The sequence below is a fragment of the Desarmillaria tabescens genome (genome assembly GCF_030435595.1).
Source record: "Desarmillaria tabescens strain CCBAS 213 chromosome Unknown EV420scaffold_6, whole genome shotgun sequence".
NCBI classification, from domain to species: Eukaryota; Fungi; Basidiomycota; class Agaricomycetes; order Agaricales; family Physalacriaceae; genus Desarmillaria; species Desarmillaria tabescens.
Genome location: NW_026848305.1, coordinates 65,884 through 84,984, shown reverse-complemented (window position 1 = coordinate 84,984; position 19,101 = coordinate 65,884). Strand labels below are relative to the sequence as shown.

At 47.2% G+C, this 19,101-nt stretch overlaps 5 protein-coding genes across 5 annotated transcripts; all 5 read right to left on the bottom strand.

Annotated features, from left to right (window-relative positions):
• Positions 1-454: 454 nt before the first annotated feature.
• On the bottom strand, positions 455-5,732 carry EV420DRAFT_1032558 (P-loop containing nucleoside triphosphate hydrolase protein). The gene is made up of 20 exons (XM_060465413.1): positions 5,439-5,732; positions 5,357-5,390; positions 5,257-5,296; positions 5,039-5,197; positions 4,685-4,987; positions 4,013-4,637; positions 3,497-3,964; positions 3,427-3,447; positions 3,108-3,379; positions 2,876-3,057; positions 2,647-2,824; positions 2,358-2,597; positions 2,008-2,301; positions 1,829-1,951; positions 1,751-1,783; positions 1,582-1,697; positions 1,405-1,528; positions 943-1,344; positions 750-889; positions 455-698 (listed from the first exon to the last, which is right to left on the bottom strand). The coding sequence occupies exons 1-20, from the start codon at positions 5,497-5,499 to the stop codon at positions 575-577; spliced, it is 3,939 nt and encodes a 1,312-aa protein (XP_060335340.1). The 5' UTR covers positions 5,500-5,732; the 3' UTR covers positions 455-574.
• Positions 5,733-7,993: 2,261 nt separating this feature from the next.
• On the bottom strand, positions 7,994-9,307 carry EV420DRAFT_1515411 (uncharacterized protein; the record flags this gene model as incomplete). Its single annotated transcript, XM_060471891.1, has 5 exons — positions 9,072-9,307; positions 8,787-9,019; positions 8,652-8,730; positions 8,298-8,599; positions 7,994-8,246 (listed from the first exon to the last, which is right to left on the bottom strand). Exons 1-5 carry the CDS (start codon positions 9,118-9,120, stop codon positions 7,995-7,997), a joined length of 915 nt encoding a protein of 304 aa, XP_060335339.1. The 5' UTR covers positions 9,121-9,307.
• A 1,056-nt stretch (positions 9,308-10,363) lies between these two features.
• EV420DRAFT_1515400 (uncharacterized protein) lies at positions 10,364-10,682 on the bottom strand (the record flags this gene model as incomplete). Its single annotated transcript, XM_060471890.1, has 2 exons — positions 10,364-10,540; positions 10,575-10,682. Coding segments are annotated over 2 exons (285 nt in total), but the record flags the coding sequence as incomplete, so codon positions are not given.
• Positions 10,683-11,452: 770 nt separating this feature from the next.
• EV420DRAFT_1032440 (ribonucleotide reductase) lies at positions 11,453-14,910 on the bottom strand. Its single transcript, XM_060465412.1, has 12 exons — positions 14,797-14,910; positions 14,740-14,743; positions 14,647-14,674; positions 14,527-14,588; positions 14,417-14,474; positions 14,225-14,366; positions 14,056-14,176; positions 13,661-14,002; positions 13,373-13,609; positions 13,097-13,320; positions 12,421-13,045; positions 11,453-12,371 (listed from the first exon to the last, which is right to left on the bottom strand). Exons 1-12 carry the CDS (start codon positions 14,822-14,824, stop codon positions 11,600-11,602), a joined length of 2,643 nt encoding a protein of 880 aa, XP_060335337.1. The 5' UTR covers positions 14,825-14,910; the 3' UTR covers positions 11,453-11,599.
• Positions 14,911-16,090: 1,180 nt separating this feature from the next.
• On the bottom strand, positions 16,091-17,669 carry EV420DRAFT_1515391 (uncharacterized protein). Its single transcript, XM_060471889.1, has 9 exons — positions 17,442-17,669; positions 17,221-17,387; positions 17,126-17,161; positions 17,002-17,075; positions 16,749-16,945; positions 16,624-16,699; positions 16,512-16,570; positions 16,367-16,453; positions 16,091-16,315 (listed from the first exon to the last, which is right to left on the bottom strand). Exons 1-9 carry the CDS (start codon positions 17,577-17,579, stop codon positions 16,208-16,210), a joined length of 942 nt encoding a protein of 313 aa, XP_060335336.1. The 5' UTR covers positions 17,580-17,669; the 3' UTR covers positions 16,091-16,207.
• Positions 17,670-19,101: the final 1,432 nt, after the last annotated feature.

The following is a 19,101-nucleotide window of genomic DNA, read 5'->3' as shown; positions in this document are numbered from 1 at the left end:
ATATTTAGAAAACCTAAAATAATTTACTTCCAGGTACAGCCATCATAGGCACATCGTGCCCGTAGGCAGCGCTTTTGTCAGAATAGCCCATCCAACTCTGAGGCTTCAGTCACCCTCGACTGTTTCTCTTCCTGGGACTGCCAGGACTTTAAGACCGTCTTCATCACCTACCGCTTCGCACGTATGCTAGCGTCCGCGAACGTCAGTACTCTTGTTTGTCTTACTTGGTCACTAGGTACTGACAGCACCACAGTAGCGCCACCTCCCCTTTTATTGAGTGGGATCTAGGGTCCTTGAATACCATCGGGTGGAGAAGCCAAAGTAATGCGGCGGTCATGTTGATCGCTGCACACCTCCAACCGCGCAGGCGCTGATGTATTTTTAGTTTTATTTCGGGTTTTATGAAGGTTATCTCACTCTAGGACACCTCATCCTTTGATTGACATATGTCTCTCAGATCTCAGGCAAAATACGATGCATTCTATACATCCCCCTACACATATATACGTAACGTCGTCTGCATACTCGCTATTGGAGCAACATGTATATTAGTATCAATCTAAACAACGCAGCATCACTCAGTTAGACCATCATGTGCTAGCAGCGCCAGCATTGCGTCAACGACAGGATTGTTAGGACCTTGTGCCACAATCGTACTTTCTTCGATGCTACTCAGTAGTTGTGCATCAAGGAGACGGCTACAACTTGAGTCAGTACTGCGTGTGATAACTCTCATTGAAGGAACTTGCCGCAAGTGGTTAACAAGTATGCCTATTCGTGGCCATCCTTTGAGCTTTATCACGCCTTCCTTTCCATCGATGCTTATTCCTCCTGTAATTTGATTAACTGACACGGTTCCGCCGAACAAAAGCATCGCATATAAGGGGACCTGGAGTGATTTTTTAGTTGGCGCCAACTCGCAGTTTTCAACGATCTTTGTACCTCTGTCGTGTCTCTCAGGAAGATTTTACTGGTCTTGACCTTTGTAAAGGACATCACATATTGCGATCTCCATGCTGAAAAGTCGAAAAGAACACTAGTAGGGTGTAGAAACACCCTCTTGTTCCTGAGATCATAGATCTCGAACTTCTTGGCTTTGTTTTCTCTCTGAACCGTTCCACCTTGGACCTTCCTTGCCGACAGAGGTAAGTTGACACGAGCAACTCTGGGCCACAGGCTGCCTAAAAGGACTGCTTTGAGGAGATTGGTGTTTTCGCTGTTGGTATTGATGGATGGCGATGATGAATTGGAGTGCAGAGGGATAAAACCGATAGATTTCAGGGAAGAAAGCAAGTCGTTTCGGAGGTTGGATATCTCACGAACGGCGCTCGCTGAGATGAAATTCTGAAGAACGAATGTAGGTACGATTGAGTTGGAGGAGATTGGAAGACAACGGTTACACACCTCTTCACGAAATCGACGGATTTCACCAAATGATTTTCTTTCAGTCTGAAGCCGCATATACTCATCATAGGCTTTGGCATCTGTCAGAAGATCACTAGTGCCTTCGCAAAAACGCGCGCGAGCCCTGATATCAAAGTTAGCTACGCTTTGAAATGCATTTACTGCACAAAAACATACTGTGATGCTTCTTTTCGTTTCTCTAGCGGACTAACAAACAGCGGCTTTGAAGATAAACATGCCGCAATGGTGAGTACGGGTCCGAGGCACCGAAAGATCGTGCCTAGGACAAGCATCTAGATGGGGCATCAGTGGAAAAGCTTCGCGTGAGAAGAGACAAACAACTTACTTTGGCTAATCGTACGTCTACCGGAAGTAGCGACTAAGAGCTGTCAGCAAAGACCAAAGCAGGGACAGATAAACGCACAAGATGCCGCCCTAGCGCTGTCAGTCTTCCTTGTCCGTCCACGGCTCCTAGATTTTCCAATGTTGCCCAAGCTGTATCCATTGAACTGACGTTAGGAGGAGAGATTGCCTTGGCTAGGAAATGCTTTGAAAAAATGATATGAGCGTCCCATGTTTAGTAGGCGAGGAAAAGACACGTACTCTGACATCTTCGTCCTCCCTTGTTACTTTGACGGCAAGCGAAATATTTTCGAGTGGAACACGTAGAATCTCTGGTACAATGAACTTGCCCATTTTCGATTCTTGCTTCCTGGTGTACAGCTTATAGCATATACCTGGCTGGGTTCGGCCGGCGCGACCCCGACGTTGCCTTGCCTCTGCCAACGTAACCCATGTCTCCACTAAACCAGAAATATCTGATTCTCCGTCGTACTGTGTCTGCTTGACCTTTCCCGAGTCTAAAACGTATATCACGTCATCAATAGTGATAGATGTCTGCGGAAGTATACATTCAGTAAGTCTACACAGTATATTGCTCGGAGACGACTGACCTCTGCAACGTTAGTGGCAGCTATAATTTTCCACTTGGTTGTCTTCATGAATACGCGGCATTGCTCCTCACTTGACAGATTTGCATGGAGAGGCATAATGTCGGCGGGAACACTCGGAGGTAATACGCTCTCTATCATGTCTACACACCGTCGAATCTCTTGTACACCCGGAAGGAAAATGAGGATACCCCCACGAGTCTGCGATGTGGTGATGATGTGCCTGACCACTGCGGCAACCATCTGGAAATGGGGAATGAGTAAAATGTGCTTTCTCCCCGTAGCATCCTACCTTATAATCGATGGCGTTGGCCCGCGTAAGATTCTGTAGGGCAGTAACGCATTCGTGACTCAAACCACTGGATGCATACTCGGCACGGAAAGCTTCCTGTTCTTTTCGACTCTCATTTATCCCGGGCTTGACCGCTGGTGGTCGATAGTCTATCGATGAAATAACGTCCTCCAAGTACCTGTTAATCTTCGCATAAAGACAAACGATTTGGATACAAATAAAGACTCACAGATCGGTTACTGGGTGCGTAAACCCGGGGATGGTTAATAAAGGTGCACCACCAAAGTACGTGGTAAAAGTCTCGTGGTCGATAGTAGCAGACATGAGAACGACCTTAAGAGTTTGATTTTCCGTCAAGAGCTCCTTCAATTCCAGAAGTAAGAAGTCGCCATCAACTGATCGTTCGTGTACCTGATTACCATGTCTGGGTGCGAGACAAAACAAAAGTAATTGCAGCGTACCTCGTCCACAATGATATGCGAAACGTCTTTCAGCTTGTCGCCGGAGCTGAGGCGTCGAAGAATCACACCAGTGGTACAGAACAAGAGTTTGGTCTCCCGCCTTCTAGTACTTTCACCACGGATAGCATATCCTACCGAACCGTCGTCAAGCCGCTCATTAGATACACGAGATGCTACGCCGATTGCAGATATACGCCTGGGTTGGGTAACGACAATAGATGCCGTCTTTCCCTGGTTGGAGTCGATGAGGGAATCCAAAATGAATTGCGGCACTAGTCAAAGTCAGCTTATAGCTATGATTTGGCCATCCTTAACCTACGTTGCGTCGTCTTTCCACAGCCTTGGGGTTGGCTTATTAGCGAGAATAAAAAGACGGAGGCGGTACCAACCTGTTTCTCCCACTACAACAACGACACGGTTATCTGCCAGCTTTTTGAGGAACTCGTCTTTAGAGGCAAAAGCCGGCAACTTTCGTCGAACAGCCATGATGTATTCATACTGTGCTTTCTTCGCCCTCCGCAGACTTCCATATTCTTCTTTGATTTGCCGGGAGGTCCTCCAGTCTTGAGAATAAAGATCGCCTCTTCTCCGACCGGTACCCTGTGCGAAGGGCCCCTCCTCTAGTTTCAGATTCGAGGCGACTTCTGAGCGTGGCGAAAAATGCCGGAAAACTGTAGATATCCTGGGTGGCCCGTTGGCTTCTATCTTGGCCCATTCTTCATCCAGAATTGACAAAGCCGTTACGCAGAAGCTTCCGCCGGCATCGAACAGCTCGCCCGACCGTAAGAGTTGGGATAACATATGAAGGCGAACATACGCAGGGACTTTAGAGGATGTCAGGTACATTGGCATGTAATCTACAAAAGAGGTGAACTGTCGCCAATTAGTCGAAATGTAACAAATACCTTGTCGAGGAAAAAATTTCGCGGAGTATAGAACGTGCAACTGAATCGGTGCAGTACGGAGAGGTAGGATGAGCTGGTGCTCGTCGACATGGCCACCGAGACCCTCTACATCTTCCAGATTGATCTCGTATGGTGATAATGTCTTGCTCTTGTCGAATGAACTAGTAACATCTTCGCCAATAAGCCTCTGGCACAAAGTGGCGACAAGAAGATCCCAGGAATTTGTCAAGTTCGGATCAGAGAGACATTCCCGAACAATGTGAACAGGCCAACCAGCCTCTTTGGTCGCCTTCTCTATGACCCACCGTGGGTTTAGATCGTCAGTTCCAACATGTACTGAAGTAATAAAAGAGTTGGAGGAATCGACCTCTGGTAGAAAACGTTCGGGAAGATCACATTCTGGTACATGGAGAACAAGGTATTCGATGGATGCTTCTAGGACACCTTGAGAAGCCAGGAGAGTCGCTGAAATGGCAGAAGGTTCAGAGACAAAATCAACCGCTTCCCGAGCTTGGATGGGCGTGAATCCCAGAAGTTGCAGCTTCTGAGTTACCGCCTGTATCTCCTCCTCCGGTATGTCCTTGGGCACTGCGGCTTGGGCACCTTCAGGAAGTGAGGCCCAACCCTATCAATCATTGAATAACTATTTTCGTAACAAGAAAAGTGGCAGACCTGCTTGACAGCATCCTCAACCTGGTTGCGTAGCTCATTCGACATCTTGACTTCAGGCCAGTTTTGGAAATCAAGAGAAGCCTCCCGGTGCGGGTCTGATTTGGCCTCAGGTTCAGTACGTTTCTCTGCTGCTTTGGCTTGTTGTTCGAGTTGCTCCGCCATTTTACGACCGGCAAATGGATTAGCGTCATACATCCATTTGAGATGTTTTGGCGAGTGTTTATGCTCTGCCGCAAGTTGGATCCAATATGACCGTGGTCCTTCTGGCAATACCTTTTTGAGCTGAATATCGTTACTACAAAACTAACGAAATAAGTTCGTAAGGGAAAAGCATCGATTAAGCCGTAGACGAACACGGTACAAGGCGTATGTGGCACCCCAATCTTGGGCTTCAGGGGCGCTTGGCATCACATATGGGGGATCTGGGGTTAGGCGAACAGACTCTTTGTCGGAGTGCTTCTTGTCTTTTCGACTCAAGATGACCGTGAATGTCCAGTCGGCACCTATTTGACGCTATCAAAAAGGGTATGTCAGCAGTTTGAGAACTACAGTGCCAGGGGCCCAAACCTTACCGTTTCGACAATAGGCTTCTTCCATCCATTCTTTTGGCACCTGAAGTTTGAATGAATGCATATATCTCTGTTCAATCAAGTGGTTATAGAGGAAGATTACCTTTCATGTAGCAAACTCAGAGGATTCTTTGACCCTGGAGGAAACTGAGATTTCTTTCGATTTGTTGGGTCACTTGGTTTACCTGACTGTTTAGAAGAGTTCCCAGCGTTTCCTGGTTTTACGGTCCCTTTTCGGCGAGACATAAGTAGGTGAGGATGCAAATAAAGCTGGACGGTGGCCAAACGGTAGCAGTTCGGCGGGGTGGGATAGGTGTTAGCTCGAAGCTGGGGCTCCGAGTCGATACAGGTGGTACTTGAATAGTACTACGAAAGAATCATATGCTAATGGTCCATGGTGGTTATCGCGTGTGAAACAATGAAAAACGTACATAGGCCGTGTGCCGCAGTACAATGCCAAAGTCGTCCCGTTAAAGTGCGGTGATGATGAAGTGGTGGGCCATCGCAGGGCGTGGCACAAGGTTCATATTCGACGCAATGACAACACGATAAAGCTAAAGAATAGAACAGAAAAGTGATTGTATTCCGTCTCCCCCAGAGATTAAATTCACCTCCAGATCCTAAAACCACAAATAGGTCATAAACCACAAACAAAATATACAGAAGGAAAGAGCACACCTTCGCAGTCAGTGGTAGGTTGATCAGGGCATTGAGTGATGCTACTGAACGAGGTTGCTTGACAAGGTGCAGGAACACTATGAAGCAGGTCAGGACAGGCCATCCACAATGCCAATGATAAGAAGAACGCACAGGTACTTGTATTATACTTCCCGGAGACAACCTAAGACGTTCGTTCTGTTCCCACTCAGTGCCGTTAAGACAATGTCCGATGTAAAAGTCGGTCAAGATGCCACCATCGACGATGGTCTACCCACAAGTACACGGTCAGTGATCAAACCAGAATCAATAAGCAGTACGTACACACGTGGGATACATGGATACTCTGCTAGCCAAGCCCTTTCAACGGACTGACAGCACCCTCAAAGTATGCTTCCCAGCTGAGGAGTGCACTGGTGGTGATGTTCCCTCTTGCGCGCGCTGTAGCTTCCGTGGAGACCAACCACCCTCTTTTCCTCGTCTCGTCAACTTGATTCGCCTGGAGCGCCCATCATTTTCGAGAGTGCAAACGTCTTCAGCATTTGTTTACATTACGGTCCAGATGCTCTTGCGTGTGATATTGAAGAACGGTATCCAGAAAACTGTGTCTCGTATTGTAGGCCTTTGCAGCGGACTTGAATTTGAGTGGAAGTGAAGTTGATGCCTATGGACCGTGACAAGATGAGGATTGGGGACTAAGGTTAAGGCCGTGCTCCTACCAGCAGTATCTATTTCATGAGAGAGGCGTCAGGACCACGAGATATGAGGGTAAGGACATAGCCTAGTTTAGTAAAGAGACGGCTGAGGAAGAGTAATCAATGCTCAAAAGAGAACGCGTAACAAGTGTGACGTGTGACATTACCGTGGGCGACTACACTTAGGATACTTTAAACATGACATCATCATCATCATGGTCGTAATACAGACCCTGTATGTTGGCCACACAGGGAAATAAGAGCACTGGTCCTCTGATTTCCCTGGGTGGCTCCCTTCCATCCATATCCCTCCCCTCTCTGGATCTCAGCCATGATCTGCTCTGGTAACCCATTCCACGATACCCACAGACAACAGCCCCTCTCCCTTCATCATCCATCACTTCCTTCGACAACCGGGCCCCTCCCTTTTTAACACGTGTTGAGTTGTGTCGGATTGTGTGAATTCTATAAGCAGCATACTCTGCCCAGTCTCTTTTCATTAATAACATCGCAAAGTGTTGCTGATATCAAATTCATCTTCGGTAACACCCTGATCACAGACATGTACTAAAGACATGACGCAAACTTGAACATGACGATAGTAACTGTAATGGCCCTGGGTTGGTTCTATGGCCAGAGCTTCATGAGCACAAAGCTGTTAGAGAAATACCGAATCTGAGGCCATCGAGTCCACGTTTCAAGACTCAGCGTCTATCGTCACGCCCTCTATTATTTAGGCCTTCTAGTATCTTCGCAGTCGCTCGATTGTTGACGTCAGGAATACATCTAAAGCATGTTCATCACTTGATAAGTAACATGTCTTCGTACCAAAAGCGCCAGGTGACGGTGTGTTCGGCGGTTGTTGATGTTGGTATGAAGCTAGTAGCTGGCAGATCCTGGAGGAATCCCTGTCCAAAAGTGGCAATCACCGCCAAGGCTACAAGGCTCTGGGAAGCTACTTACATTTGAGATGAGCATGGGTATGGAAACGCAGAAAATGAATGATATGCGAGCCCAGAAGAAAACTGGCCACTTAATCGAAAATGGAAGAAGACTGACTGAAGGGAATTAAAGAGTAATGAACGTCTGCCAGAAAGAATCGTCGCGACTCGGACTATGAAATGATCCCTGGTTTCGACGCTAGTTTCCTTTGGTTAATGTGGTATCTTCGCATGAGCCTCCATGATTCCGCTGACGACTACATCAATGTTTTGCGTCGTATTTTCTGCAGAGCGCGCACCAAGGGAAACGAGTAGGTTTAGATACGGCATAATCCATCGAAAAATAGAATACATAGGAAGCACGATATATATATATATAAAAGATAATATGACGAAAGATAGCGATCCAAATTTAGTTCAAAGTCTCAGTCCGACTTTCAGTCGTTCGTTATGACTCCGACTTGTGAGCCCTGCTGCATCTTTCTACAACTACCACGAGCTCATCCGACCGCTCCCGTTGAGCTTCAATGTCCGTTTCAAGAATTGTGTTCTGCATGGTGGATTCTTGAAGGTTTGTCGTGCCAAGTTCCGAAGGTGCTATCCGGAAATGAAGTGCAGACACCATACTCTCATCAGAGTTATCATTTGGTCGTGTATGTCCTGCCGCTGCCCGACCAACAAGCAGCGTGGGTGCAGCTCCCTATGCAAGGTGCTGAATAAATTATAAGAAATTCCAAAGTCTTGAACGCACCTTCGCGATGGAACCTATGACATCAAGGTAAAACATTCCAAAATCATTGCGAATGGTGAGAGCCAAACATAGTACCAGAGATATTGAATAGAGGGCTGAAGACTCAACCAGCACTTCAATAAAACGATGATAAACTCTCAGTCGGCCCTCTGCTCCACGCCTAAACCCGACCACAGATAAAATGCGGTAAATGATGAATAAAGTGCACCATAATGTCGTCGCCAGGATAAAGGATATGTAGAGCATTCCGAATACTCCTGGTAAATTGAAGTATTCTTCATATAATTCAATGATTTTTGTCGCTACACAAAAAGTTGGATATATGAAAAGAATAGATGAGCTCGGACACTTTACCAGATGCGGAAATTAAGGAAAGTACTGGAAGCAGAATAAACAGCCAGCGATGTCCCCAAACTATCCAACAACACCAGATCTAGAGTAGAACGTCGGTGAGCTGATGTGGAGAATCTCCAGCGGAGTCATACGCACCATATACAAGTCCGAGAGAATGGTACCCATAAACGCAGCGATACCTGCTTCCAAAATGGTAGCTTTGGACGCATCGTTAAACCTCGAATATACGGTCGAAAAAATTTTCCCATTATCGATGAATGCCGATCGTATATATGACCACTTGGTAGCAAGACTGATGGTAGTCAGAGCATAGAGAAAAATGATCATGACCACTAAGGCTCGTCGAATGGGCCAACATTTATTGATGACTACGTGTTTCATGTTAGCTTCGTTGTTGTAGTAGAGGTACTCCGGGCTTACATATATTCCACAGCGTAACAGCAAAAATGCCGGTGTATATTCCTGTCATCAGTCAACACTTACATGTCAAGAAACTGAACCTGGTCGCTAACCATGTAATAGCGCGCAGAGAATTCCGCAGTTCAGCTGAGCGTCGAAAAATTGAAATATGTAAGCTTTATCGTTGTCGGTAGGATCTGAAGGAATATTTGCCTGAGCCATCATGGGGGAAAGCAAGAGCAAAGGAGTAGTAATTTTAACTGGTTTATAAGAACACATACCAACGTTATAAATACTGTATTGTTACTGGACACTGCCTGCTGCAAAGATAATCACCGCCTTTGATTCCAACTCAAAAGGGTTCCTTCTCAGATCCTTAGATATGTCTCAGCGCAGATGCCAGCTTGAACTGGATCCATAATGGCATGAACCTGAGATTACTGCAAAGTTGACAGAAAAAAGGTGGAAGGTTTCAATGGCAAGCATGATCGTAATGCAGACGGATCCTGAATCCTAACAGGGGTTGGCAAAGGTATCGACGTCCGCTAGGTATGTAGAGATGAGATCCCACGACACGGCTATACACGATGGGAGAAAGTTTACCCTGGAACTGGTGCATCTAACAGAGAAATAAATAGAGAGGCAGACAATACAGCACATACCCCATGATGAGCTTGAAGAACTCCGATCTGTTCCAGACGCAGTTTCCCTTGCCCGCACTGGGTAAATCTTTGAAGCCATGGCATTACGCAACGTCTCGGAGTCGACCCATCTTTGTTTGCATCGATAGTTCTTCACTTAGACGCCGAAATGGACAAAAGTAGCTGTGATAACGCACATCAATACTGAGAGAATAGACTGCCAAGCCATAGAAGCAAACATCAATACGACCGATGCCGACATGGCACGATGCCATTGGCGGGAAGCGGTTTCAAGTTACACAGAAAAGTGACTGGAGCACCTCGAAAAGATCACGAAGAAGGGAAGATGCCTGCTCGATGAGCGATGAAGAGGACAGGGTTGCATAGATGGATTCTTTAACCCAGAGATGTTGCACTAACATCCTGGAAGTGACGTTTCGGCACCTTTGTCATCTCAGGCGATACCAATAATCCCCCAGAGGCGAGCTAGATAACACGTCAAAATAGCGATTATGGTCCAGGCCAACGGCACTTTACAAGATTCACCTATCTTTTTCCCCTCCTTGGGCAGTGCCAGGTACCTTGCGGCTTCTATAGCACTGGTTTCACCGTTATGTGATGATGTGATCATTGACGCTAAGGTTCCGTAACCCGACCTCATGGAATTTAAACATTTCTGCGGTTCCGAAATTTCCCAGTGATGATGGATTCGGTGTAATTGAGGACGCAGAGGTAGAAGAGTATTGGTGCTGGCATAGCGCTGGCCTGCAAGTCACGAATAAATAGACAGCTTGCAATCACCAAGGCTCCAGGAAGGACAGTTGATAGATAATATGCCGTCAAACGAAGCTCTGAGCCATAATAGAAGTAAGAAGTTGAGAACGGTCCCAATGTGAGGACAACTCCACCGTGGTCTGTTATTAGTTTGAATACAGTTCGTCCCGTGGAGACAGCCGATAAACACAAAGAAATTCACAACATGCGCGTGCTGCCTGCTTTATGTTTTGACATCATGATTTTGGGGCGCCACTTCGTCTCATCGCATCAATCAAGCTCGGCACCTCATCATCGTTTGCAGTCAACACGGCCATGGCTACCTCGATGGGCATACTTCCAGAGATAGCAGGCGAGTATTCATCCTATGGTTGTCCTCGTCACAGCATTGAGGAAGGAGATGAAAATGGGCCACTCTTGAAAGCCATTGGTAAACCGAAAGCACCTTGATTATTCTACCCCTACTTGTCAATGTCTCAGATCGACCCAGCCAGTGGTGCAAAAATCAAAACCATCAAGCTCTGGTCGTAATACAAACCTTGCATGTTGGCCACACAGGGAACTACAGGGAAATAAGAGCACTGGTCCTCTGATTTCCCTGGGTGGCTCGCAGTGTGCTCCCATCCATCCACATCCCGCCCCGGGCCGGGCCCTCTCTGCCATGATTCTGCTCTGGTAACCTATTCCACGATTCCCACCGACAACAGCCCCTCTCCCTTCATCATCCATCACTTCCTTCGAAAACCCGACCCCTCCCTTTTTAACGTGTGTTGAGTCGTGTCGGGTCGTGTGAATTCTATAAACAGCGTATTCTGACCCGTTTCCTTTTCTCAACGACATCGCAAAGCGTTGCTGATATCAAATCCATCTTCAGTGGCGCCTGATCGCAGATACACACTAAAGATATGACGCAAACATGACGATGATAATCGTAATGAGTTGGCAAGGCAAACCGGGAACCACCGATATTCATTCTGCTCAAGGATAAAGTGAGTGAAATCTATTGCAGTATTATAACTGAACGATGCTAAATAATATGATAGTACATAAACCAACGAGAGTACATAGCGAAACAGTTTAGGTCTTCTATACAAAGCATACACACAAACCGACGAAGGAAACTAGGGCCTTTGTTTAACCAGAGCACATCACGCAAGCGTCTTTGTTTTCCAGCGAGCATAGAAGCTTCTCAGCTTCATACTCGCGCTCCTTCTGCCGTCTCAACGCTGCTGCGTACTCCGGATTCTCTTCAGCAACCTCTTTCAGGACATCATCCAGCATCGATGATGACGATGAAGATGAAGATGTCGATGACGACGACGACGACGGTGACAAAGTAGGGGTATCTGAGGGCGACACTGTAGGCGACGTAGATGATGAGGAGGCAGGTGTGGGTAAAGCATTAAGGGTATTCTTAGCGGGGTTGACGACAGGGGCTGCGGGTGTGAGAGTACGCGACAAGGGAGGTGTGGCTTGGGACTGGTGCACTTTCGCCTCTTTCAGAACGCTCTGGTCGACGGTGAACTGGATGGCCTGGGCCGCAGACCGTGTCCGAAGGTAATACATGCCCGTCTTCAATCCCTTCCTCCATCCATAGAAGTGCATGCTTGTCAACTGACCGAGCGTCGGGGCTTGGAGGTGGATGTTTAGACTCTGACTCTGGCAAATGAAGGCACCACGATCAGCAGCGAGGTCAATGATCTTCTTCTGACTGATCTCCCATACAGTCTTGTAGATGGCTTTGACGTTATCAGGAATGTTGGGAATGTTTTGTATAGACCCATTGTGTGCGATAATCATGTTCTTCATGTTATCGTCCCAGAGACCAAGGTCAACGAGTTCACGGAGTAGCCAAGGACAGACGACCTGGAATTCACCAGCGAGCACACGACGAGTATAGATGTTGCTACAAAGACAATGAGTAATAACATTACGTCGAAGGAGAGACAACACACCTCGTGTAGGGTTCAAAGCATTCATTGAAACCGAGAATCTGACTGGTTGATGCAGTTGGCATGGGAGCGGTCAATAAAGAGTTTCGGAGGCCCGTCTTAGCAATCTTCGCCTTCAGGGAATCCCAATCCCAGAGATCCGTCGGCGTAACGCCCCAAAGGTCGTACTGGAGCTGACCTTGTTGAGCAGGACTGCCCATCCACGTTTCGTAAGGTCCATCCTTCTCTGCCATCTCAGCGCTAGCCTCCAGAGCACCATGGTAGATGGTTTCGAAGATCTGTATATTGAGCTTCTTGGCCTCGGGAGAGTCGAAGGGCATGTGGAGAGCCATGAAGGTGTCAGCGAGACCCTGCACACCGATACCAATGGGACGGTGCCGGAAGTTCGAACGGCGTGCTTCGGGAACAGGATAGTAATTGACGTCGATGATGCGATTCAGGTTGAATGCGACAACCTTAGCAACAGCATGAAGCTTCTTGAAGTTGTATGTACCGTTCGAAATGAAGGTAGGGAGGGCAAGCGACGCTAGATTGCAGACTGCGATTTCATCCGGAGAAGAGTACTCAATGATCTCGGTGCATAGGTTGGATGACTTGATAACACCGAGGTTCTTTTGATTCGACTTGGCTACAATTACGATCAGACCCGATACTCAACAAAAATAACGAAATCACTAACCGTTGGCGGCATCTTTGTAGACCATGAAAGGGTTTCCGGTCTCAACTTGGGCATCGAGAATCGCATACCACAACTTCTGTGCTGGGACCGACTTGCGTGCACGACCTTCCTTCTCATACTTCTCATAGAGCTTCTCGAACTCCTCACCATAGACCTCATGGAGACCAGGTGCCTCGTTGGGACAGAAAAATGACCACTCGGCGTTGGCTTCAACACGCTTCATGCTATTAATATATGATCAGTATAAAGACGCTCAAAATGTGCTTCATCACTCACAAAAGGTCAGGAATCCAGAGTGCATAGAAAAGATCGCGTGCACGGCTCTCTTCTTTGCCGTGGTTCTTTCTAAGGTCTAGGAACTCAAAGATGTCGGGATGCCAAGGCTCAAGATAAATGGCAAATGCTCCAGGACGCTTATTACCGCCTTGATCGACATAGCGGGCGGTAGCGTCATAAGCTCGCAGCATAGGAATGATACCATTAGAGTATCCGTTAGTCCCGGCGATGTATGATCTATTAATCCTATTAGCAAGAATAGATGGCTATGAATGATGATAGACATACCCAGTGGCACGAATGTTATGAATGCTGAGACCAATACCACCAGCCGTCTTACTAATCATGGCGCAGCTCTTTAGGGTATCGTAAATGCCCTCTATGGAATCGTCCTTCATACAAACGAGGAAGCAAGATGATAGCTGAGGGTGGGGGGTCCCGGCATTGAATAACGTCGGCGATGCGTGGGTGAAGTACCGTTCAGACATGAGGTTGTATGTTTCGAGCACACGGTCGATGTCGTTGCCGTGAACACCGACGGCGACACGCATTATCATGTGCTGAGGGCGCTCAGCAACACGTCCATTGAGGCGAAGAAGGTATGATCGCTCGAGAGTCTTGAAACCAAAGCTAGAAGGAAAATGATTACGATAACTATCACGACGCATGCAAATGCAACTCACTAGTTGTAGTGGAAGTCACGGTTATATATGATGGCGGAGTCAAGGATTTCAGCATTAGCTTTGACAACTTCATACGTCTCTTTGGAGATCATTGACGCGGGTCGGTTGTTCTTCGGGTTGACTATATCCTTGTGAGATGTTGACAAGTAAACCAAGATAAGAAACGTACCGTATGTGTAAAGGTCCTCAATAACATGGGAAAAAGTCTTCTTAGTTTCCTTGTGCAAGTTAGAAATGGCAATGCGCGCGGCGAGGACGGCATAGTCGGGGTGCTTGGTGGTTAGGTAGGCAGCAGTCTCAGAGGCAAGATTCTACAGAATAGATCAGCGGCGAAATTGTGCGAGAATGATTGGTGACTGACGTCGAGTTCTACTGTAGTAACACCCTGATATACACCTTGCACGACTTTCTGAGTGACCCTACGATAATGGTAAGCGACGCGCTTTTGATGGCAAAACGACCCTGGCGTACTCGATGGGATTAACATAGTTCATGTCGAGGCCATAGCACAGCTTATCGATGCGCGTTGTGATCTGCAGATAAGGATGTTAGCCAGCCCCCGACGCGTGACTAGGTGAAAGATGTGCTCGCCTTGTCGAACTGGACGCGTTCCTTGCGCCTGAAGAAGCAGAAACAACAGTCAGTCACAACAGGGACGCGCTGCGACGCGTAGAAGGAACCAACCCATCTGCAAAGGAAAAGACGATGAGACAGTGCGCAGCGCAAAGGTAGACAACGTACCTCTCTTGAAGACATAGGCCATAGACATGTTGAACAGCGTAGAAGGTCAATACAGTCAGAGAGATGAATGGGAATCGCAAGGGATGGAGAGGGAGATAGAGGGACAGGTGGTGGTAGAGAGACAAGGGTTACTGGAAAAAAACGCGTCTATAAATTATGTCTCTGACTAAGCGTCCCGTTTAGGAAATCTTCGTCCTGATGGCTTTCAACGTGGACTCGATGGACTCGTCAGACTGTGCCGAGACACTTGTGGATACAAGACATATGAAAATGCATCTGAGAGACTATTGTCGCGTGTGCAAAAAATTTCAGGATATTCTTCCTTTCTGCTGGACATGTATACATTCTTTAATTGGCGGTCACGAGATTTCAACAAGACGCGCTGTTGTGCTCTATCGACGCGTCTGAAACACGACGCGTGATTACAGTGGTGCCACTTTATGCCGCTCGTGTCATTCCCATCAATCAAATCATAATATGCATGAGTCATGACGAATCAATTCGGATCCGATGAACTATGCCGCAAGCCACTATATGAGAGCGCGAATACACACACGGCCCAGCGTTGCAAAACTGAGCTCGAGGTGCAACACCCTGCACTAGGCTACAAGCTTGAATATCAATTTAAATTAAGAAGCAACAACCGACACTCGACGCAACAGTTACTCAAGCAGCGACAGAATGCAAAATTGTGAGTTGTCAAAAAGAGAGGGGTGTCGGATTTGGAAAGGAAGTGATGGGACACCTAGTCGAAGGTAGGTTGTCGTTAAAGATGCGGCTCGACATCTGGAGATGGGGTACAAGGCGGTTTAAGGGATGTGGATTATGGAGAGCCAGGTATTAATGGATCAGGACTCAGCACACTGCAAGCCACCCAGGGAAATCCGAGAACCAATGCTCTTATTTCCCTGTGTGGCCAACATTCAAGGTCTGGGTTGCGACCTAACCTTGACAGTTTTGATTTTGGCACCACTGGCTGGGTTGATCTGAGACATCAGAAATCTGCCGGCTAGAGAATGCTGAGCTCCTTCAGCTCGACGCCCATTTGTATATCTGCATCGCCCAGAGTTAAATAAGTAAAAATGAATAACGGAAGCGCATACTGACATTCGCTAGCTATTAATGGTAAAGCCGTCGAATCAGAAACGCACAAATCGTACAGTGCTTCGATTATCTGGGGATTGCCGGAAAACTCGAAACCTCCGAGTCATATTGGAACCTTGCGCCGGTACCGCCACCGCCACCATCATTCTAGAAAATGTTAGTAAACTCTAAAACCCCACGAAACGCAATGGTTGTGCATGATTATCACCATTTCCATAGAGTAAAACAACATACTATCATTCAACAGGAATAGTCTGATACACGAGGTGAAGTGTGCTCATCACATGGACACAAGCATCATCAACCATCAAACATCTTTAACCTGATCCTCGAGCCAGTCCCACAACTGCTTCCCCTTCTGTTCATCTTGAGATGCAGGATTAGGCGTCCCAAGGCGGGCCCAGGGAATGAAGTACTGAAGCGCCGTTCATTATCTCAAGTGACAATATAGACGAAGTAGATTCACCTTGCCATTGAAGTCGGCGCCTTCAGGCGATGTCCCAGCATACAGTTGAGTCAGCGCGCCGTATGGTGCAGGATATAAGATGCGACGCTGTAGCAAAGACATCAGCAGATGGAACGAATATGAAGCGTGAGCCTAAGAGACTCACGATCAGAAAGCGCTTGACACCCGGCTTAAGGTTTCGCAGCAGTTCGGTCGCAAGATTACCTGAAAACAAACATTACACCATGCGAAATGCTAGAATAAGAAAAAACGCTGACCGGGGTTAACGCACGAGCAGACTATCCCAGCCTCGCGATATCGACGGGAGAATTCCGTCGAGTACAACAGATTAGCCTAAGAAAAAATTTCGAGTCCAGATAGATACCAAAGTTTGAAGACATACAAATTTGCTCTGATAATACATGGACACTACTCCAAGTCTCCGTCGAATAGGTCCGTCCTTGAAAGTGTCATAGTTGAGTTTGTCATTCACCTCGGAAGCAAACGAAGCCGCATTGACGATCCGGGTCTCAGTGCCAGAAGTATTTTGTGATACTGCCAGGAGCGCGGGAAGCAAGAGTTTTGTGAAGTAAAAATGGCCTGTTTCGTCAAGGGTCACTCGCAAGCTGCACAATCATGCGCCAATGATAACGAACCGATGACATTGACGCCAACGGTCAAATCGTAGCCTTCCTCCGTCAGTTCGTCAATGCTGGGTTCCATGACACCACTACATGATAACATTTACGGGTGCATCAACGTGACCAGAGAAGAATTCACGCATTGTTGAAGAGGATGTTCAATTCCTTTTCTTTGCTAATCAAGAGCCGTGTCATAAGAAAGTCTATCTTGTTCCGAGCCACAATTCAACACACCTCAGAAATTGCTCTGCAGCCACACGGATGGACTTGAGGCTCGCCAAATTCAGAGGCAAAAAGATAGCGTCCTTCTCGGTAGCTTCACGGAGCTTCTCTATAGCTTCGCTAGCCCTCTCAGCGTTGCGGCAAGCAATGTAGACCCGAGCATTGCGAGGCAGAAGCGCCTACAGAATCCTGCTCCTGAGTTAGATACCAAAACCACGAATGAGCACACGAACCTTCGCAGTTTCGTATCCCAGGCCCGTGTTTCCTCCAGTAATGATAACAACTTTTCCAGACAGGTCAGGGATTTGGTCGATGGAGAACTTGGACTGGGGCGGCCAGGTCTGGGTGATGAATGATTGTACTGCGCCCATGTCTACGGAGAAAGGAGCAAAGGTAGCGTGAGATTTCGGCGCTGGTCATTTTATCTTCTGGACGGTCGTGGAATCTTCGACCCACAAAAGACGAATCGGTAGTAACCGGTGATCTCGCTGATCTCGACTACATTCTTATATATGTTCCCACACTCTGACCACAACTAACCATGTCTTTTTGTTACTGCTCATTCTAGCCACCAACTTCTTATCTTATGCAATTACTGGGCTTCAATGGCCGCAGGATTTTAACTTATCTGACTGGAGGAAAAATGTTAGTATGTTGCTGGCCAGAGCGATAGCTCAGGAAGCTCCTTTAGATGGGTACGGCCTAGTTAACCTTGCCTGGAGCCTCGGACAGACGTGTTCAATGCGAGAGCAAGAGTCGCACCGTTGCCAATACTTATTTAGAAATAGTTTGGAACTCGGTCGGACCAGGAGAACCTCGTCGTATCGTACAGATTGGTAACATGGAAACTTCAGTACGTCTCTGATCTCAGAATACCAAAAGAAGAATGGCCCGAACTCTTTAGACGCTTTTTCATCAGATTTAGCCATCCGAGCCATTTTCACTGCGGTGTTATGCGTAAAGATTTCCTCTACCTGGATGGATGCTACCATGGCAGGACCATCGCCATTGAGTGAAGATACAAAGTAGAAAAGATTCTAGCTATAGTAACTACTAGTTAACTAATAGCCCCAGTGTTAGTGTTAGTCCTGGACTTGTACAGCTCCGTCAGAGGAATATGACTTAGTTTCGCTCTTCGAGGGAATTGTCTGTATTTATACTTACACCAGAGGGCGTCACTGAAGATGACTTTGCGATGTTATGGTTGAGAAAAAGAAACTGGCGGAGTACTCTGTTTATAGAATTCACACAACCGACACGACTCAACACACGTTAAAAAGGGAGGGGCCGGGTTGTCGAAGGAAGTGGTGGGTGATGAAGGGAGAGGGGCTGTTGTCGGTGGGAATCGTGGAATAGGTTACCAGAGCAGAATCATGGCAGAGAGGGCCCGGCCCCGGGAGGGATGTGGATGGATGGGAGCACACTGCGAGCCACCCAGGGAAATCAGAGGACCAGTGCTCTTATTTCCCTGTGTGGCCAACATACATGGTCTGTATTACGACCAGAGCTTGATGGTTTTGATTTTTGCACCACTGGCTGGGTCGATCTGAGACATTGACAAGTAGGGGTAGAATGATCGCTATGTTGGACAAGTCAAGTACGAAGACAGGTAAGTCGACGTGACTTTCGCACAGTCAAGGGAAATGCATGTACTCAATAGAAAAGTCTGAGAACGCCTCATTTTCCTCAATCAGCGGAACAAGTTTCAGAATGAGAAAACTGAGGCCGGAGCAATGAAAGGATGGGCAAGATTCGGGACATTATCTCGATTGAATATACCGGTAACCTTATGGTACGCGACGTATCCCGCTACATCTATGCAGCATAAATGTCGCCGACGTCTCGCATTTCGTTGACAGTTAGTGGTAACTGGTATTGGTGTTGGTACCACAA